Source organism: Rhinolophus ferrumequinum, chromosome 2 (genome assembly GCF_004115265.2).
Source record: "Rhinolophus ferrumequinum isolate MPI-CBG mRhiFer1 chromosome 2, mRhiFer1_v1.p, whole genome shotgun sequence".
Lineage (NCBI taxonomy): Eukaryota > Metazoa > Chordata > Mammalia > Chiroptera > Rhinolophidae > Rhinolophus > Rhinolophus ferrumequinum.
Window position 1 is genome coordinate 9436158 of NC_046285.1, and position 22794 is coordinate 9458951.

The 22794-nt window shown below is 39.4% G+C and overlaps 1 protein-coding gene across 3 annotated transcripts in view; it reads left to right on the forward strand.

Moving 5' to 3' along the window:
• Positions 1-1788: 1788 nt before the first annotated feature.
• TSC22D2 (TSC22 domain family member 2) overlaps positions 1789-22794 on the forward strand; it is a 47624-nt gene continuing 26618 nt past the window's right edge. Inside the window, exons 1-2 of one of the 3 annotated variants that reach the window (XM_033129105.1) lie at positions 1791-4821; positions 16223-16294. In XM_033129105.1, coding sequence (XP_032984996.1) covers positions 2846-4821; positions 16223-16294 — 2048 coding nt within the window. In that variant the 5' untranslated portion in view covers positions 1791-2845. Of the gene's footprint in view, positions 4822-16222; positions 16295-22794 lie in introns of all 3 variants that reach the window. The other 2 variants (XR_004425190.1, XM_033129113.1) reach the window with 2 other exon arrangements.

A 22794-nucleotide genomic window follows, 5' to 3' on the forward strand; every position in this document is an offset into this window, starting at 1 on the left:
CCATCCTTACCAGAAATATAGCCCACTTACTGATCTCTCCTAAATTATCTTTATCATCACTTTCATAATAAATCCTCTACATGTTCATTAAGGAGAAACGGTCTTACAGATTAAGATTTTTCCTTAAACTGTGTGATTTAAGAGTACCATAACAAGTAATCAAGAAGTTTATCTAATAAGATAATGTAATGGGACAAGCAGGCATACGAAACTATTTTTCCAATAGCCACATGCTCAACATCATCCATTGATCACCACTTTTAACAAACTGGTAAATCAATCCAAAATTAAATTAAGCTTTTAAACGTTCATATTGGATTTAACCAGTTGATCTAACTTATTGATGGAAAACTGTCTCTAACAATTACTGAAATTACAGATTTAGAAATGAAACATTCCATTAGCTATCTCTGCCACAATAGCAGCATAATGCCACACTTTGTTCCTTCACTCTCTCCCACCCCCTTAAGAAACAGGGATGTTATTATGTGGTCTTATTTCACATCCTGACCTCAGTCACTTGGGTTTGGAAGACATGGTTTCTACCAAGTTTAAAAGACGTATCTCTGTATATTATTTACAACTAAGAACCTAAAAATTTCTTGGTAAATTTTAATTATCAAAACATCCGTTGGGAAAAAAAGTATTTCTACTTTTCAAATATTAGAGAACTGAGTATAATGACTGATTTACGTAAGTGATCACGATATGACGGCTAAAGCTGTAATAGATATGACATTTTGATTCCCAGCAAGACTTCTTAAACTTTACCTAAATAACGTATTAGAATGTCAAAGTTCAAGAGCCTCCTTCCTCATTTTTTTTTCCATGGTTTAAAATAATGGCCTTAACCATTTTCTTTGGCCAGAAAGTAGGTAAAAGATAATAAATTTGCCAGTACTTTCATAGCTGCTATCTGTCCTGGGACAGGAAAGGGTGCTTTCTGAATTGTTCTGGTTTTCATGGCCCAATCCAAACCATAGAACACTCTGGCTCCAACTAAGAGTTTTAGAATAAACAAAAGAAAGAACTGTAACTATTCAACGCAGTAGGTTCTACATTTATGGAGCCCATAAGCTGATTTCCTGGGGAAAGTAAAAACAGTCTCAAGACTTTAAATGAACTCTTGGATCCTGGAATCACAGCAAATTCAGGAAAATTAGGAATATGTTGGTAACCTCTAATCTTTTTTTAAACTGACCTCACCCTGGGCAAGTAACCATCTCCTGATGCCATTGTTGGAGACAATTTCTGGCTGGAAGATCATTTTTCTGACTCAATCTGGCTTGCTATTCTTGGTTAATCATCCCCATTTCTCTCAACATTTCACTCCTCTGACTGTAGTGGTCAACATTTATTTTCAGGAAAGACTTTTTAAGTGAGTCGGTTACTCCAGCTGTATCCCTTTTTATTCTAGCTAAATCCCCCAACCCCCATTCCTATCGCCCTTGTTACACTAAGATTTTGCTAAACATTAGACATAGCACATGACCTCCAGTCTTCCAGTGTCTCGAAACAGATATAAAAACATTCGATTGGTGCGGTTGTAAGCTTCTCTAGGTTTGGAATTTAAGAGTTCTTAGTTCTTCAACTCTTAAAGACCGACAACGTAAAATTTAAATTTAAAAAATTTTAAATAAAAAACCGCTCCCTTTTTTTTAACCTTTAGCCACGCCCACTGCCGCTACCCTCCAGCCTCCACGCGAAACTGCAGGAAACCGGAGGGGGCGGGGTGGTGACGTCACGACGCCGGTGCGTCACGGAACGGCGGCGGCTGCGGCGCTGGCGGTGGCTGCGGCAGCGGCGGCATTTTAGTCGACAGCGGCGGCGGCAGCGGGGCTGCTGCTCCTCCCAGCATCCCTGGCGCGGCCATTTCAGCCCCATCTTGGCGGAGGGGAGGGAGCTGCAGCCGCCGCTTCAGCAGTTTGAATTTCAGTTTCTACAGGGTCTGCGAACCGGGCGCACCGAGAGGAGCCGAAGAAGTTACCGCCGCTACCTCACCCAGCCAGAGCGCCTCCGCTCGCCCGTCAGCCGGCCGCCGCCCCTCACTCTCTCAAGAGCCGTGAGGGGAGGCCGGGACTGCCGCCGCCGCCGCCGCCCGTGGGGGTGGCTCCCCCTGTGAGGGGAGGACCGAGTCGGTTTTCCCCTCCCTTTCCCGGAGTGGGTTTCCGCCAGAGACCGTCGACATGGTCTGGGGCTGAGCTCCGGCTAGAGCCGGGGAGGGAGGGCCGCCCGCCCGCACCGAAGCTCCGGCGCCAGCCCGCGACTCCCGGCTGAATCAGAAATCCCCGGCTCCGGACCCGCCGCTCCTTCCCCTTCTCTCCTCGGCGTCCGCGAGCCTGGAGCTGACGCCGGCACCGGCCTCAGGAGCCGGAGTGGGACAGCACCGCCCCTCACGCCGCCGCCGCCTCCTCCCCTTCGCCCTCCCACTGCCACCCCCCCGCCAAGGCCTGCTGACCGCGCGGAGCGCCGAGCTGGACTGACCACGGTGGCCCGGAGACAGGAGGAAGCAGCAGCCGGCCCGCCCCTGGGATCGCGCTTTCACCGCCACTGAGGGGATTGAATTGAGGCGCCGCGGCTGGCGGAGGCGAAAAAGGAGGAGGAGCCGCCGCGCGAGTGAGACGGGGGCAGAGCCGGAGAGACCGACACAGAGAAGGAAACGGGGAGGAGGATGTCTCGCAGAACGGCGGGCGCCCGGATCTGCCCGTGACTCTCGCAGCGGCGGGCCTCAGACCCCAGCGCGGACTCGGACTTTGTCTTTGGGGGCCCGTGCTCTGTCCTTCCTGGTTTCCGGCAAGCCCGCAGAGGAGCCGACGTGCCTCTCTGCTCTCCAGCCTTCTTCACCATGTCCAAGATGCCGGCCAAAAAGAAGAGCTGTTTCCAGATCACCAGTGTCACCACGGCCCAGGTGGCCACTAGCATCACCGAGGACACCGAGAGCCTGGACGACCCGGATGAGTCCCGCACAGAGGACGTCTCCTCTGAGATATTCGACGTTTCTCGGGCCACGGATTATGGCCCCGAGGAGGTCTGCGAGCGCAGCTCCTCTGAAGAGACGCTCAACAATGTTGGGGATGCGGAGACTCCCGGGACGGTCTCCCCAAACCTCCCCCTGGACGGGCAGCTGGCGGCCGCGGCGGCTGCTCCAGCCAACGGAGGAGGAGCCGTGTCGGCCCGGAGCGTGGCAGGGGCGCTGGCCAGTACTCTGTCGGCGGCCGCCACCTCGACCCCCTCCTCAGGGGCACCCGCCGCCCAGCCCGCCGCGGGCTCGTCTGCCGCGCCAGGGACTGCAGCTCCACCGCAGCCCCCCACCACTTGTAGTTCCCGTTTCCGCGTGATAAAGCTGGACCACGGAAGCGGGGAGCCCTATAGACGCGGCCGATGGACGTGTATGGAATACTATGAGCGAGATTCCGACAGCAGCGTCTTGACCAGATCCGGGGATTGCATCAGGCACAGCAGTACTTTTGACCAGACAGCGGAACGGGACAGCGGCCTGGGCGCCACCGGAGGGTCGGTGGTGGTGGTGGTGGCCTCCATGCCGGGGGCGCATGGGCCCGACTCGGGAACTGACAGTTCCTTGACTGCTGTGTCACAGCTGCCCCCGTCGGAGAAAATGAACCTGCCGGCTTCGGCCCCGCCACAGAGTTTTGGCGTTGGGCAGCCTCAGCCGCCGCCGCCCGTAGGTGGGGCTGTGGCTCCAAGCTCCGCGCCGATGCCATCGTTCCCGGGAGCTGCGGCCGGGCCGCAGCAAATGATGGCAGCCCCGCCGCCACCCCAGCCCCAGGGAACCGGCCCCGGCGTTGTCCCCCCGGGGCCCAGTGCACAGGGTCTGCCGCCGCCGAATGTAACCCTAGCGCAGCCCGGCGTGTCCCTGCCTCCGCAGCCGGGCCCAGCCGCCGGCGCTTCTGCAGCGCAGCAGCCTCAGCAGTTCGCGTATCCCCAGCCTCCGATTCCGCCGGGGCATTTGATGCCGGTCCAGCCCTCTGGCCCGACTGAGTACCTGCAGCAGCAGCACGTGGCCGGCCTACAGACGCCAAGCCCCGCGCAGCCTTCCGCCACCGGCGCCGGAGCGAGCCCCGCCGCGGCGGCCAGCCTTCCGGTGGGCACCGGCCATAATACCTCCTCGGGGGGCACGCAAATCATGGGCGCCTCTTCTCTGCCCAGTGAAACCGTGGCCCCGGGGCCGGGACCCTCGCCAGGCGGACAGGCCGCGCCTTTTCAACCGGCGGGAGTCCCCCCTGCTGCTATGGGAGGCGCGGGGCAGCCGGGCCTGGTTCCTGCCGGGGCCGGGAAGCCCCAGTCTGCCCCTCCGCCGCAGTTGGGTGGCAGCGGTGTGCCGTCAGCCGGGCCTACTGGCCCTCACGCCGTGGTGCCCGGAGTTCCAAACGTGCCTGCCGCTGTGCCCGCTCCAAGCGTGCCTAGTGTGTCTACCACTTCTGTTACTATGCCAAATGTCCCCGCGCCTCTGGTCCAGTCGCAGCAGCTGAGCAGCCATACGCCAGTCAGCAGGAGCGGCAGCATAATCCAGCATGTTGGGCTGCCTGTAGCGCAAGGCACACCCAGTGCACCAAGTCTACCACAGTCTGACCTAAGCCAGTTTCAGACTCAGACCCAGCCTTTAGTCGGGCAAGTTGACGATACTAGAAGAAAATCAGAACCCCTACCTCAACCACCACTTTCTCTCATTGCTGAAAATAAGCCTGTTGTGAAGCCTCCTGTTGCAGATGCCCTGGCAAACCCCCTTCAGTTAACACCTATGAACAGTCTGGCCACCTCTGTGTTCAGCATAGCTATTCCTGTTGATGGTGATGAAGACAGGTATGGAAATCTTATTTAAAATATTTTATAGGAATGCTTGGCCAAATGTAGTTTAGGATGCAGCTTTGGGAGAGTTTTTTTGGTGGTTTTTTTTTTTTTCTTTTTTTGGTCAATTTGAGGCCCTTAGCATTTCTAAATATAAAAATTAGTTTGTGTTTAATAAAGTTGATTGAAAAGACATGAGCTTTAGGTTGCTGATACAAAGGTGTGTGAGAGAATTAGTCTTGTCACAATTGCTTAAAAATACTGAAGTGGATAAGGACACAAAATTGTTCATTCAAAAAGGTGGATTTTCACTTAATCCTCAATTTAGAGGTGGTAGCTAGCCAGTAGGTTATGCCCCGTAGGATTGTCCCCTTCTTAGATGTCAGTCACCCTTGAACACTTACAGCAGAGACTTTTGTCAGTGTGAGTTTTGAGACTGAGACATAAAATGAGAAGTTTCTCATTCTGGAAAACCAGAACGCCCTCTAGTAGAAAAAGATCCGAGTAGGGTATCTATCTACCCCAGTGTATCTGGAAAGGCTGGAGAGATAATGGTGAAATGTCAAATCCGGCTTTGAAGATCATATCTTCATTCAGCCTTTAATTAAAGAAAGAGGATAGAAAGGCTTAACCAGTGTCTTCTTTAAAATATTTTTTTTTTAAAGCAAAAGTGCATTTGAAGATGCTCACACTGCTTCTATCAGTCTTTTACTGTAGAAAAGGGAGGTACGAGATAGACTCTTTGACAGTAGTAAAAACTGTAGTTCTTGAAATTAGAGTGATTTTATAGTAAAAGGGTAAATGTCAACAATTGGCTCCCTCCATTTAAGGGATGCTTTTTTATTGGTTTAAGTGAAAGTTGGTGTAATGCCCTATTAATAATACAACAGTTGATGTTTGGTTATGGTTTATGAGGATTTTAAATGGTTTTGTCACATGAAATGTCACATGAAAATTTGACATACAATGTAAATTTTTAAAAACTGACTTGTTACAAGCTTTAAATTTATATTTTAAAATTACAGAGAAAGTTTCAGGTACTTTACAGGTAGACATTTATTTGCTGGGGTTTTTGTTTAGAGAGAGGTTAATTTTAGGTGTGTTAAAAGATCAAAACTGTTCTTATGGATTTCTAGAATAATTGTTATGTAGAATACAATGAGATCTGTTAAAGCTTTTTCTTCCTATGTTTCTTCTGGGTTCCTTCCCATTCTTAACTTTTCATTTCTAATTATCCTTGTATTTTTGTCATATACTTCTGTTGATTTGAAAAATGCTCACTGCAATTCATCTTCTCTGCTTTTTGTAATTCAAAGTTCATCTTTTTTTGTAGGTGACTTACTTATGGGGAGTCTTTCTTCCATTTGAGAACTCTTAGAGCATACCACGTGTCCATAAGTGAGCTCAGCTAGCTAGTCATTGGGAAATTGTACTACCAAGTAAAGAAACTGATTTCACAAGCCACTCAGAAAAATCTCTCTTTACATTTGCTCCCATATTGTACTTTCCATACATAGGGGCACACCTGAAATGCAGATTGAGTTTAATTGTTCCCTTTAGTAATAGTCAACAGGCAATCTTCCCTTTTCTAGCTACCAGAAGCCTTTTTTTTCTGATGGGTTGGTAAATAACTATTTGCTTACCTCTCTTTTCCTTCAAGAAATGACTGGTTTTCCAACCCAACCCCCTCCCAAAACACATGCACACCTATGAATGAAAATGTATTTTCTCTCCTCTTCACACCTCTTTCAGTTTACAGCATATGTAATTACATTCCCCATGACTTTAATATGTTGATTTGGCAGGAAGCAGAGATCTGTTGACAAATGGAAATTCTGGGATGTATTCTTTAGGGCATGACCTCAAAGATCCATGTATTTCTCCTCTCTTTATTAAAAGAGTTGATAATCTCAAGAATCTGGTTTCTAAACATGTGAATACTTGAACTACAGATCTTACTCTATCAGTGTGCTTATCAGTTGCAGCATTTAATCCAGTGCAGGGATTTTGATGTGTGTGCAGTCCTATTTTAAATATGGCACTTCCCTTCCCACCCAGTCTTTTAAAATCTACATTGCTTATCAAATGTGCATTTCTAATTTTTGTTAGTCTTTCATTGGTTTTTAACTTAACATGCTAGTTTCCAAGATGTAATCTTACACGTTTGACTATTTTGTCACTGGACCAACACACCTGGTGAAGGAATAAATCCATTAAGTAGAAATAGATTTTCTTTTTTTTCTTTTTTTTTTCTTTTCTTTGTAAAAGGGCATTTTAAAGTTGTATGCTTGAAATTAAATAACAATTTTTCCAGGCTAATGTTTAAATTACTGAATTGAGTACTTTTGAGGAGATAGTAATAACAAAATCGTAATTTTAACATGGTGATTTGGGGTTGCCTTATTAAATTAAAATCTGTATACAGTTTTACTTGCAGTCATTAAAATGTAAAATATAACGTTGGAGTAAGAGGTCTTGAGTAATTATGACTTAAACTTTGAATAAGTTGACGAATGTCAGGTCCTAAGAAAATATTTGTTAAAAGGATGTTTGCTTTTTTAAAAATCATTGAGAAAAGGAAGGAAAATGGACAATTAACACAGAATCATTGAGATGATTTTGGTAGATATATTGAAAACTCTATCTTGTGATTTTGGTTTCATTACCTAATACGAGGCTGTATATTGGCTCATTTTGAGACCATTTATTTTAAAGAATCAGAAAAGACCTTACATTAATACAGCTTAATATTATCATACCTTTAAAAGAACTGATGGTTGTATATACAAAGTAAGGAAAGTCTTAAAGTTCCTAGTTACCATTGCCCAGAGACCATATATTATTAATTACCATCAAGTTAATATATCATTTGAGCTTTTCTCTTTAGAAAGACAGTCAGTTGTTGAGTTTCATCAAATTGATTTTGTATAAATTGGAGATTAAAATAATGGTTGAAAATATAGTTCATAGAAAAATCTGTAGTCACTTTTACGGTGAACAAAAATCGTTTAAACTACCTACACACTTAAATTCCTTTTTGGTAAATGGGGGCGGTGCGAAATATTATTGGCCCTTTTTGAAAGTGAATGCGTAGTCCAGATCGTTTTTCCATAGATAGATGACCAGTGTGAACTCTGTAGGCCACATTCCAGGAACTCTAATGAATGGCTGCAATTGTGAACTGTCAACTGCAACCAAAAGACTGTTGAAAACCTGATTGTAAGGATCCCTTAGTACAAATATCTCTATATCTTGTTAATGGTTTTATTTGTGTAGTTTGCTAATGACTACTGATAAAGTATTATAATTGTGAATGGCTAGTGGTATGTTCTGATATGTGCTATAAATACAAATTTTGTTTGTATGATTATATGTGAGATATATGTCTCATATACGAGTATATACACATACCATCTCTATATTTTTTAATGGAGGTTTTTTTTTTTACTTGATGGTTAAGTCAGGAGAGGATTATGTAAATGTATATCAGCAGGCAGAATTGTCACTCTTTGTTGTAAAATTTATAGATACTTCTTAGAGTTCTGAAAGTCTTACTGCATTTAGTCTTTAAAAATGAAAGCCCCTTACTTAAACCTGTATTTGTTGGGAGCATATGTTTTTTTATATTGAATTGTAGAGGTAATTTTGCCCTTCCAGCTTTACAGTTGATGTTTAAATCACACACTAGATACCATCTTACGCCTATTTAAGTATCTAAATACTTTTACTGAGGATTTTGTAATCAAAGTGTAAAATCCTGGGTATGAGTAACATTATTATTTACTATAAAAAGTGATGTTGATGCATTCATCAGAGAGCCATGATGATGACTAAAGTATAAAGTTGATGACTGTAGCCATCAGCATGGCTCTCAGTAAAGGAAATTATAGATTTCCAGAAAGCCTGATGATCCAAAAGTACCTGCAATTCCCAAAACCATGTTGTATGAGTAGGAGTATGGCCTTCATTATTCACAGTGACACACATTGTTTAAATTTTGTGTGAACTAACTTATATAGGCTGAAACATTAGTTAACTTTTTAGAAAGCATATGGGCTTGTATGTGTGAGGATAAGACAGTCCAAGTAACTTAGTTACCCTGGTTTTTTCCTTATATCTTGAAGGAAGGAAGGTATCTTGAACTAAACCGCCTTTATGAGAAGTCATTTTTTATAGTACTGGTATGTTTTCTAATTCATGAGAATAAATGTAATACCAATCTATTCGACAGCACTAATTTGGAAATAGTAAAACATGATACTGGATTTATGGATCTGGTACTTGCTAATTTGGAATGGAGTTTAGGGTTTCTGTGTTTCTCTGCACCAAGAGATGGGAAGCAGTCATGCTCTCTAGTGTCCTCCAGTAACAAAGAGCAGCCCCTCCAATCAGATGGTAAAGAAACCAGAAAGGATCTCTTTCCTGAGGAATGGTTGATAGGGGAGTATAAAAGGATTTTGACTTTTCTTTCCTAAAATGGCAGGATTTGGGGGGATGTGGGGCTAGAGAGTGATTGCAGATAACCAAGACAGAGAAAATATAGTGAAATGACATGAAATGTGGTCTCAGAAGGAATAGGAACATTTGTTACTGTTGTTGGGGAACAGTGGTCTAATTCCTTCTTTTAATAATTGTTTAAACCAGTATGTATTCTTTTTCTGAACGGCTACTGTTTATTTCTCTATTGCATTACTCTAAATACTCGAGTATGAGGAAGAGAGGCTTTACAAAAACAGATCTGTCTGGTTAAATGTAGCCTGAATCATGATATTCTCTAAGTAATTTCTTATTAATGGGAAGAGCAGATTTTTAATAAGTCTTCATAATTGAAAGTATTAAAGGGGTATGTTTAGCAAAATTCTTGGATAGGACCCTTTAAGTTTTTTTTCTAATACGAAGCCAGTGGACTTATAATTTGAGGCTGGTCTTTTAGATTTACTGTAGTCACAAAGACTAGACATACCTGAATTATTGGTACGGTATAATTTAGATCTTTCCACAGCAATTCTTGAACATACCAAATTACTCAATGTTATATTCTTAATCTGGCGTTGCATAGGACAAAAATTGGGACTCCTCCATAAAGATTTAAGAACAATAACCAATTAGTATAATTACCTGACTTTCATAATATATTTTAATTTATACAGTTCAAATTTGACTGATAATATTAAAGGTTGATTATCTGCTTTACCTCTAAAAAGTAAGTACATAATTTCTACTTTTAAATCAGGTGAGTTAAATGTCATCTATGCCACTGTGGATTGCTTACCTCTCAACTTTAAAGCCCCAAATCAGATGTAAGTTTGTAGTTTTATTTCTTTGAACCAAAGCTAACATTTGCTTAAAAGGATGAACTCTCAGGCTTTAAGTTGTACATTTACATTGGTGGTTATTTGAAAATTCAGCAGATCATTGAGTTAATTTTAATAGTAATCACCCAGGACACAGACTATGAGTAAATATCTTGCTAATATACACACATATCAGAGTAGGCAAGACACATAAGCGAAGTCTGAATATTAAATTGCATAAAGCCTTCTTTCCCATAATCTGTCACTGAAATTTGACTAAACAATGTTGATGTGTTGAAGAGAAACTGATTAATTGTGTCAATTATTGTAAATGCTGCCAGTGTATTTTAAATGTTATTTTTAATGTTATAGGGTGTCCCTCTTCGTTATTACTCAAGTAAATTGTTTAATTTGTGAGTGAAGGATACACAAAGCAAAATTTAAAGCCAACTTGTTTCTAAAGTAGAATTAGAATTCAGTTTTTCTAAATGGTTTTATAAGTTAAACCAAAACAAATCCTTCGTATATATGGTCTACCTAGCCTTTGAAAACAAAACAAAAACAAAAGAGGAGAGGGAAGCTTTGTTCAAATAAAATCAATGGTGTGTTCAGTTATGAATTAGCATGTTATATGAGTGACCATTACCGACAATGGAGTCCGAAATACCTGGACTGAAATCCAGCTGTGCTGCATACTTGAGGCATTTGACCTTGAGCTGTTTATTTAGCCATCTAAGCCTCTTGTTTCCCCATATGATAAAATGGGGATAATACCTGCCTTTGAGAGTCTATCAGGATTAAATGAGTTATGCAAGTAAGTTATGAACAATATGTACATAACATGGCAAGCATACATCACAGAAGCGTCAATATTTCAGTGTCCAAAATGCTTTCCCAGATCACCCCATTGACATGCTACAAATCATACTGCAGTTTTGATCTGAAAGTGTAATTGCTTGGTATGAATGTACTCAGAAAAGGAGACATTGTTTTAGGCCACAAAGGTCTTGATGTAGTAAGAAGTACAGCAAATTGTGTTCTAATTCTTCTACCACTTAGCTGGTTTCTTCAGTCGAGTCATTTAACTTCTCTCGGTTGTCCTCACTGGTAAAATTAGAATTTGAGGCTTGGTCAAATTTTATGGTTCCCTGTGTGTTAAGATTCATCCATTTAGACATGTTTCATTGAAGAGCTGCCATCTTAAGCATTTACCTTGTCAAACCCTTTCCTTCCACCAGACTATGGTGATTAAAAAAAAAAGCGTGAAGTTTACAAATACTCCTTAAGTAGGGTGAATGCTCAAGAAAACATTTAAAGCAACAATAAGTCAATCATTCAACTTTCTGTGTGCTCTCTGAGTAGTCTGTAATGGTCACTCATATAACATGCTAATATAGAACTGAACACACCGTTGATTTTATTTGAACAAAGCTTCCCTCTCCTCTTTTGTTTTTGTTTTGTTTTCAAAGGCTAGGTAGACCATATATGAAAATAATAAATATAAGGTGCTAATGGGAGCAATTTAGGATATCATGTCAGACTGGTATGGAGAGGAAGTATTTCAACTGACTTACACTTAAAATTACTTTATTCTCTACATAGGCAATAACATTTTACAGTTCAAAATATGCAAGAATATAAATTGAAAGTCTCCCTGACACCTCCTCTTCAGCCACCCAGTTTCTGTCCTCGGAAGCATTACTTGTGCATTCTTCTGAAGCTAATTCTTGAACTGAATCTCAAAAGGGTCATTCTCATTAGGTCACTGATAAAAGAAGGGGATGATTTTCTAAGTGGAGGAAGAAGGCAGTTTGTATAACAAAATAGAAGAGTAGGAATATGTCAGATTTGGAAAATGATGTGATTAATTTGACAGGAACCAGGCGTAGAAGGGCTTAAATGTCATGGTAAGAAGTTGAGATTTTTATCATAAGTGTATGGTTGCTGTTAAAGGTGTTTCTTGAAGCTTTTATTATAGAAGTAATATATGTCTTGGAATCATTTCAGTACCCTTTTCAATGATTATTGTGTTTTTAATTAAAATCTTGTGATAAAAGTTGTGTGTGAGGAAATCCTGGGGGAGTTTTGAGTCCCAGAAGTCAGGATTCTCATCCAATGGAGTATATTAAATAGCTTAGTTTAAGTATTCTGTTTTAAGTATTAAGTATTCTGTTTGTCTTAAGTAGTTTGTTTCCCTCAGTATTACCTTAATAATGATGAAATATTTTGGTATATGTTAAGATACTTCACCAAAAATTGATTTCTATGTAGCATAATTTGGAAACTGTAACCCTATATTAAACACAAGCCAAGCTTAATTGTGTTAGACCCTACGTATACGCAATCTGATTTGGTCTTCTAAGCAACTCTAAGGAAGTATTTTCCTCCCCTTTTTGTGGATTAAGGAAACAGGCTTTGAGGATTTGAGTCACATAGCTATTAAGTGACAAAGCATAGATTCATATTTAGGCCTTCTGACCTCAAAGGCAGTGCTCTTGGTTATTCCCAGTTAGCTTTGTTTTATTATTTTGCTGACTATACGATAGGAGGAAGCAAAACCTACTGTAGCCACTGATCTGTTGTATTGTTATCCTTTACCTAAAAGATATTTTTAATCATTTAAAATTCCTGTATAATAATGTTAGAGATGGCCCTTGTTCCTCTGCTTATTGTATGGTTATCCCGTCTGCTTATCCCTGGTTTCTGTTTAGAGAACTCTGAAGTTGAGTTTTGACATAGGAGAAAAAGATAATTCTCTGACTGCAGGGCTTATGTACCTCATCTTTGAAGCTTTAGGGATTTTTGTAGCTTAGTTTTGAGATATAGTATATGTATATGTTTGTTTTTTTCTTTTTTGTAGTTAACCTAAAAAGATAGTACCTTAGTAAGGCAGGTAGACATATTCACATTTGAGTCACTTTCTGATGTACTACTTTCATGTACTTGGAAATTAACATGATAGACTATTATATAAAGACAGGGAGAAAAGAATACATTTTATTCATTGGTTTTGAAAAATGTCTCCAAATAGGAAAATGTCATTTTCATTTAGGTGGCTGAAATAAATTCAGAATAACCACACCTCAGTCTTCCTAAAAAGTGTTTCGTTGAGACTCTGTATTTAGTAGTTTACATTGACATGAAATATGTTGTTAGAAAACTGGTTTCAAATTTTATTTCTTGGGCAGAAGAGAATTCTCACCAGTGTTGCATAAAATTCAGTATTCCTTTCTAATAAATTTTTAATGTCAGTTGCCTCTTGGTCCTTTCAGATTTCAGAGACTGTAACCGTGAAATGATGTTCCATTAACAGCGTTTTCCTTGGGCTCTTAATTTCTTCAATTTTATGTCATTCCAAAACAAGTCTCTGATGATCGAACACTTCAGTATTTATAAATGGGTGTTTTGCAGTTCTTAATCAGCTAGGTTTCACAGGCTTGTCTCCTTTAATCTATGCCTGTTACGAATCACTGTTTTGAGATTAATTTTTTTATTGTTGCTATTTGCTAAAAATCCCTCAGTTATGGATAACATGCCTGCTGAAGTATTCCAGAAACCAAAAATTTCATATAAGACTGTCTTTATCTTGGGAATATAGACTACTTAAATTTTTCATAGATTGTGTAACTCCATATGGCTTCTTCATTTTGAATATATGTAGAAAGTGACTGTTAACTACAAACTTTTGCATCCTAAATGTATGTGTTCTGACATGTTCTAAGGACTTTAGGTCCATTTACAGTATTTTATTTCACAGGTTCTTTTCTCACCCCCAAATACATAACTAACTGCAGTTAAGTTCTGTTTTCACGTCTACATTTAACTTATGAGGAACATTTCATTATTAGTCTATGCTGCAAAAATGCTGGAATTTCATAACTTAAATCACATTACTTCATTTAAAACCAATTTATTTAGCATATGAATTTGATTCAAATTAAATGTATATGTATATGTTTTTCCAAAATCAGGGGATCTGAAATTCTTTTAAAGAATGTCATCCTTATAATATTTTGTAAATACTCTTTAATGAATTTTAAATTTCAGACTTACAGAATAACTTCCAAGTTTACTCTGTTATTCTCTTGTATTTACTACTTTCCTGTTTGAATCACTGTTTATTTTAAACCTGAGGTCTCCAAACAGACCTTTGTGAATAGCATACTTGTTCCCATATAGTCCTGGGTAAGCCTTGTAAAAAAGCTAAATTGGGTTTTCAGTTGGTTCAGTTAGCTTTCATTTAATTTGGCAGACTGATTTCTAAGTGAGAAAAGCGGCCTGACAAATATATCTTGAGAGGATACAAGCTGTTAAATAAACAGTAGTTAGCAGCCTCTTAATCCTTACTTGATATTAGTAGGTCTAATCAGTGCCTTTGATTGCCTTAGACCTAGTCAAGAAAAAAGTAGAGAAAGGGTTAAAAGAATAGAAAGGAGTTGAAGTAGGCTTAGCAAAGAGAAGTATACATACTGAAGACTAGTAATTAATCAGACAGTTGCTTTGATGACACTCTGGCATCTAGTGGCTGTCTGCCTTTCCTAGTTTTGGATCATCTAAGAGGTACCCTACTGGTTAAAATTAAAAATGCCTTTTAACAATGTTTTTAAGAAATTCAGTAGATAACACAGTGAGTCTTAATCTGAGTCATGGAATTCTATTGAGTATTTGTTTTGTTTGATGATCATTGATGCTTGCTGTTCCACTAAACTTGGAAATGACTTTCTTGTACTAATAATACTGCAGAGACTCTCTTAAGGTTCTTGCTAAGGTCTCATAATTGCTGTGTTGTATCTGAACCTCATTTTGATGGTAAAACAATAGCTGTCGTTTATTGAGTGTCCTCCTATGCACCAGGAGCTTTACCTATAGTCTCAGTTCTTGAACCACCCTGCAAGTCTGGATAGTAATATCACTTAACTGATAAAGAGACAGACCTAAAGAGGTTAAATTTTAACTCTGCTGTATGTTTAGCATAGTTGTTGAAGAGCATGAACTCTGGGGCCAGATTGCCACCTACTGACTCTGTGACATAAGGCAAGTTACTTCTCTCTGACCCAGTTTCCTTTACTGTGAGATGGGAATAATAATAGCACCAACCTCTTAGGGCTATTGTAGACTTGAGTTAATGTAAAATACTTAGAATTGCGTCTGGTATATAATACGCTTGCTGCTGTTATTCTGCTACAGGAAAAGGTCAAGAATTTTAGAAGTGATGTTTCAAGTTTTTGTTAGCTCCCTAACATACAGGTTGGGGGTAGGAGAGACTTTGAAAATACACTGAGGTGGAATGGGAACTGTTAGAGAGCAGGTTTGTCAAAGGTTTAGTCCCAGGAGACTAAACAACTGAGATGTGAGGTGAATCATGCAGGCTGGAAGCTTGCCCAGATGAGCCCGAGTCAGGTAAGATTCTGTGGTTATAGCCCTAGGGAAGGTGTCCCCAGGGACTTACAGAAGTGGATGGTGATTAAGGTGCCTAAGCTCTTACCTCTTAAAAGGACACTGTACTAATACAAGAAGTTCAAAAGCTGCCATACAATTGCAGCACCATTTTTTTGCCCTAACCCAGAGAAACTACATCTAAATAAATAAATAGATTCTGAAGGTGGAAATTGTGTCAAGTCTAACCCAGAAAAGGATTTATTGTCCATCATCAAACCCTGTCAAATAGATCCTATGAAGAATTTTTATATTATAAAGGTATAGCTTAGTTTATTTTGCATGTACCTCAGAACAGCTTTGTTAAACTACTAAACTTACAGGCATTTATAAAGGTATTTGGTACAGAGTAGTGTTGATTAGGCCTCGAACTGGTCATATTCTTATGTATATAATTGTGTACACACACACACACATACACACACACACCCCTACCTGAATGCTAATTAGTATTTAATTTTATCTCTATTATCCCTTTCTTTTAGCACTGCGACCCTGAATTACTGTCAGGGGCTAAATTTTGTCCAATTATTTCTTTCAGAATGCGTTTAACAAGCTTATGTCGCTTTTTCTCTTTGTATTGAAGCAGTTACGCTGTATTAAATCTAAAATCTTCCATCTTTTTTGAACAGTGATTTTACTGTACTTTCTCAACCTCATTTCCATTTGATTCTTGGATCTCACAGGAATCCTTCAACTGCTTTCTACCAAGCGTTCCATTTGAACACGTTTCAGGAATCAAAGAACCTCGGGGATAGGTATGAATACTCACATATGGAATGCATACATGCAAAAGTGTATGCATGAATCGCTTTGCGCTGTACTAGTTTCTCATCACTAAAACTGATCTTTGTTATTTTAGGGGGGAATCACGTATCTAGCATGAGACAAAGCAGCAAAATAAACCAAAAGGACAGTCTATATTTTAAATAGAATTTAAACATTTCTTCTTACCGAACTTCTAATTATATTTACTTTTTGGAAGGATTTACATATTCTATTGTGTTTTATCATATGAAATATTTACTTAACCCACATTCATTTTAATGTAAAAATATATTCTATAAAATAAACTACCTACAGTTATTTTAATTTGTGCTATCTGATATGATTTCTCTGTAAGAGCCTTAGTAACTCAAAGCAAAACGTTATTTTAAGAAATCAGACGGGAGATAAGACCAAGGAAACAATGTGTAGTGGTCATTCGCTAACTCTTGGCGAGAAACTGCAACATCAAGCTTGTTTGCTGGAATTCACTAGATATGCATTACTGTTTTGTAAAGCCCTAAAATGGTTTGTTTTCGCACAGAAATAATGTATAAATTTTATTTTTAAGTTTTTAAAATATTGAATGAAGTCTTGGAGTTCATTTATGGCAAAAGATACTTTGGTTTATCTTTCTGCTTAATACACATTTTAAGTAGTATTTGCTCTGTTCAGTTATTTTGCTGAATATTTATTAGCACACCATCATTCTGTGTCTAATTAGTAGAAGTTGAGCTCAAATGATGTTTTTAAAATTCACAAAGCTTTGTAAAACTCTTTTTAACTCTGCCTGGCAACGCATTTGTGTCCTCTGGCATTGTTTGGATAACACTCATGGACTCAACTCCATGTCTTCCATTAGGAAAGAGTATTGCTAAGTGCATGTACATGTCGTGTTAAGACGTGGTCTACGTTGCCTAGAAATGGTAACAGTCTTTTAATCCTTTGGCTTGATTTGCTGTGTGTGTCACTCTAAAGAAATTTTCTAACAAACTTATCTTTTTGATGATGTGTTCCTTACTAAAAATGTATTTAAATAGTTACTTGTAGAACAAGAAGTTTTAAAATTTATAATACCATGCTTATAGATTCAATTTTTAAATTGTAGCTATAGCAATATAAATTGAGGCATAAATGTAAATTGTGGCATGAATCAAGCATAAAGGTTTAAACATTCAAATGGCTTACCAGATGTAGCCAGGGTGAGTACTTTGGGGTGTACTTTATACTTTTCCCTCAGAAAAAGGAAACATAGCACTCTGTTTAGAAATGTAATAGGATAGTTTTCAGAGGTGTGGTAATTTATTTCAAATAGCTAACTTTCTTGAGCTACCATGGCATTAATATGAGTAATACCTGTTTTCATCAAATTAATGTAGCTTTATTTTTTGTAATTTACATTTAATACTAAAAGGTTTCTTTTGTTTCATTATAAAACAACCATAGAAATTGCCTGCTCCTCGTTTGTTGTTACAGCTAAATACTCCTTATCTGTTTTCTTTTTTAGATACCAGAAACATTTAAGGTATCAGAAATGAGGCAAGTTGCTGTATCTATAGTTTTTCATGGGTTGAAAATATTTTCTCTTCTCCTTGGAGCCTGTTGTCCAGAGCCAAAGAAGTTAATGGATACTTGTTTATAGTACGTTAAAGCCAAAATATAACCAGAATTTATATTCTAGATCACCCATTCTTCATTGTAAGTTGGCCTGTTGGTACCAGGGTGCCAAGCCTCACCCAGTAGAAACTGACTAGTGGCTTCCTTTTAACTTTTTAACTAGCTTATTAAATTTTCAATTGAGAAGAGCAGTGGTAGCTAGCTTTATTAGTTCCAACTATTTGCAACTTCAGTTAGCAAATAATATACAGACTTTTTAATAGGTGTATTAGCTAATAAACTATCGTGGGATACTCTTTTTCGCTGCAAACAGGAGTTGAAGATTTGTGTGTTTTAGGCTTTAAAACATATCATAACTTCTCCTGACCTTGTTTGTGTTAGACCTCACCAAAATGCCTTGTTCATTTTTGACTGTTACAAGTTTAGAATTTTTTAAAATTTTACTACTAATTTGACAAATAAGTATTTTGCAGTGATGATTCTATTAAATAGTACCATTCGGAGTTTAAAGGACTATAAATCCTTTATTATCTCCTTGCTTTAAGGTATAAATTTGCCTATCAGTGTTGATAGATACCATATTTCAGGCTCCTATTTATGAAATCTTGGAAATCATTTTCAGTAGGGACAGCTTATAAGCTCTGTGCCAGTTTTCATTAAACCTGCCCTAGAAATCTGAAGATCCCTGGATTTGTCTTATTTGAAAGACTGGAATCTTTTTTCCAGGATTCCTTACCCAGAGTATCTTTTAATCAAAATATAAGTAACTAATAAATCTTTCTCACATTGACTTATTCTTCTCTCAGAGCCCAGCCCCTTTGTTTCCTTCCCTGTTTCAATTAGAATTAGCAAATGGAGGAGTTTTTCATCAAACAGTGTGCCTCTACCTATATTTATTGTTTCCATGGATATTTAAAGTGTTACGCGTATTCAGTTTTGGTACAAAAGTTGAAGCTACTATAAAGCTTTCCTTTCCCTTTTGCTAAAGTGCCATCATTGTTCTAGCTGCCCCATTTGTCATTTGCAGAGACCTCAGGGAATCAATCAGCTGAAACTTTTTTCACATCACCAAATATAAGGTTAATAGATACTGATAGCTCAAAAATAATACTTTTCTAGGGAAGCCCAAATGTTTGCGCCGATTATTAAAATGAGTAATGCAGCTTTTGTATAGTTTGCTTTCTGGGGATTATCTTACTATGAAGAAGTTCATTTTTAGTGATATCATTGCCTATTGGCATTTCATTATAGTAACTTTAAAGTTTGACTGCCTACTTTTCTACTTTAAAGAACAGCTTTCCAAACGTACGTATTGGCATTGCTTTGTTAGACAGTTATTTTACAAACTTGATCACTGGGGAGCAGGTGCTCATTGTGACGAGTCCTTTGTCTGCAAAAGCTGACAGTGAGAATTTATAGCAAACAATTTTACCCTCTTGTAAATACCAGGTCAGTAAGGTAAAGGAGTACTAGATGAAAGAAACTTTAGCTCAGGTAGACTAAACGAAGAAATCAGGTAGCTTGTAAGGAGAGTAACATTTGTTAGGTGCACCATCCCCTTGGGTCAGCTTGTTCTTATGATAACACGAATATTTAAAGAGAAATAAATATGGAAAGAAGTATACATGGGTTATTAACTTAAAATTAATGCGTACATACGTTTATGGTATGTCTTTTACTAGATACTTAATGGTTTTAGTTAACATTTTTTTAAAACAATTATTTACATCATTTTACAATTATTGGATTAAAAAAAATCTTGTTTAAATAACCTAAAGTATTTTGTGTTAGAAAAGGCTTCCAGTATTTTCTATCATCGTTCCCTATGAGGTTTTATATTTGAAATTAGGAGTATATCAGAACTAAGCTGCTTGTATGAGACAGTTTTTGTTTTACTTATCCTCCAAGAAGCTGGATGCATCACTAACACTACTTGTTAACCCAAATCGTAAAACTCAGGTTTCAGAACTTGACTAATCTAATTTTTGAATGCTCAGTGGTGTGACTTTTAAAAAATCATTTTATTTGTATCAGAAAAGTACACCATTCATAAATGTACAGCTCAAACTGAACGTACCTTTGTAACTAACACCAAGATCAAGATAAAGAAAATTGTAAGCTCTTCATGCCCCCTTCCTCTCACTTCCCCTCCCCTATCCTAACTTCCAATAAGTGGGATCATACACTATGTATTTTGTATCTGCTCTCTTTGAGCCAATATTATGTTTGAGATTCATCCATATGATTCAGCATAATTGTAGATCTGAACTACCTAATTAATTTAAAAGAATCACCATAGTGGATTACTTATTGGAGATGGTCACTGGTTTAATGTCCTCTCCTAATAATTATATTAAGTACCTTGAGGATAGGAACCTGCACTGTTTTGTAACCACCCCAAATATATTTCCGAATAATTTGTCTCTAGTACTTACATAATTTGTTACCTGATTACATTTTGACCTATTCCAGTTAAGGATATCTAGTACGGCATAATCAAAGACGCTGAAAATTAGAGGACAAGGTTTTAATGACCTCTCACCTTTTAGTTCTGGGTCTCAGATTTAGATGAAAACCTAAGAACATGTTTATAAAACGTTCAGATGATGGCTTGAGCATATCCTGTACCTCTGGCTGAACAGGCCTAAGTCGGCACTAGTGGCATCCAGCCTTGGTGCATGGCTTGGCCTCAAGGCATTTGCAAGTACAACACAGGCGGCAACCATCTGGATTACTTTCTGGCTCCCGCTGGGTGGCCCTGGGTGGGGCACGGGCTGTGACTGAAGTGGACCTACAGCAGATCCCCTCCAAGGTGGTCCTGGAGCTGGTGCCCCCAGAGGGCAGCTTCAAAATGAGCTGGAGCATTACCTAGCCAGCTTCAAGCATGACACACTCAAGGGGCAGATTGAGCAGGCACCAGAGTCCTGCTGAGGCAGATCCTGCTCTGTAGGTCAGCCCCTGAACAACAACTCTTCCATTGTAGTCAAGGCCAGTCCTCACAACCAGTGAGCCCAAGGGTCAGTCCCTCACACTAATGTGCAAACATCAACCAAGGCTCAACTACAAGAGGAGGGCACACACAACCCACACAAGGGACACACCTGAAGCACGTGGCTCAAGTGACCAGAAAGACTGTGTCACTGAATCCCACAGCACACCTACCACATAAGGCCATTCTGCTAAGACCGGAAGACATAGCAGCCCTACCTAATACATAGAAACAAACACAGGGAGGCAGCCAAAATGGGGAGACAAAGAAACATGTCCCAAATAAAAGAACAGAACAAAGTTCCAGAAAAAGAACTAATACACAAAACAGAAATAAGCAATCTGTCAAACTCAGAGTTCCAAACACTGGTTATAAGAATGCTAAATGATCTCAGGAAGAACTTCAACAGAGAGATAGGAAGCATGAAAATGGAGATGGAAACCGTGAAAAAGAACCAGTCAGAAATAAAGGATACAATAATGGACACACAGAATATATTACAGGGAATCAACAGTAGATTAGATAAAGCAGAGGCGGTAACCAGCAATGTAGAAGATAAGGTAGCAGAAGACACCCAACCAGCACAGCAAAAAAAAAAAAGAATCCAAAAAATTGAGTTTAAGGGGCCTCTGGGACAATATCAAGCGTACCACCATTTGCATTATGCAGTACCAAAAGGAGAAGAGAGAGAACAAGGAATTGAAAACCTATTTGAACAAATAATGACAGAATACTTCTCTAACCTGGTGAAGGAAATGGACATACAAGCCCAGGAAGCACAGAGAGTCCCAAACAAGATTAACCCAAAAAGGCCCACAGCAAGACACATCATAATTAAAATGCCAAAGGTTAAAGACAAAGAGAGAATCTTATTATAAAAGCAGCAAGAGAATAGCAGTTAGTTACCTACAGGAGAGCTCCCATAAGACTATCAGCTGATTTCTCAACGGAGACTTTGCAAGCCAGAAGGGAGTGGCAGGAAATATTCCAAGTGATGAAAAGCAACAACGTACAACCAAGATTACCCAGCAAAGCTGTCATTTAGAATTGAAGGACAGATAAGGAGCTTCCCAGACAAGAAAAAGCTGAAGGAGTTCATCACCACCAAACCAGTATTACAAGGACTCTTAGAGGGACTTCTTTAAGATGGGAGGGGGGTTAAGGATGGGTGAAAGGGGAAGGGATTAAGAAGTACAAATTGGTTGTTACACAGTAGTCATGGGGATGTAGGTTATAGCATAAGGAATATAGTGAACAATATTGTAATAATTAGGTATGGTGTCAGATAGGTGCTAGATCTATCAGGTGATAGATGGGAATGGGGTTGAGGGCAGAGTGACAAAGGAGAAGGCATTAAGAAATAAATATTGATAGTTAATACAGGGAATATAATCAACAATGTTGTAAAGATCATGTAAGGTGCCAGATGGACACGGGACTTATAAGGGGGATCACGTCATAGACTGTATAGATGCCTGGCCAATGCGTTGTACCCCTGAAGCTGAAGTAGAATAATACTGAATGTCAACTATAACTAAATATATAGGTGTATATAGTCACGAGATGTGGGGTATAACATAGGGAAGACAGCAATATAAGATGTCAGAGGGGTAATAGCTTGGGGTGGGTTATCACTTTATGAGGGATTTACGTTGCCTTGTACTCCTGAAACTAATAAAACATAAATAAAAATAAAAAGATGTTCAGATGATGTTAAAGCAGGAAGTTACAGCTATTATTAGATGACAGCATTTATAAATTTAATCTGAAACATATATACAGAAATTGTAAATTCAGAAAAGTTGAAATTGAGGTTGAATAGAGTAAAAAATACCTAGATGTGTTAGTTGACTGCATTGTGTAGTATTGGTTAGCAAGGGAAAGGCC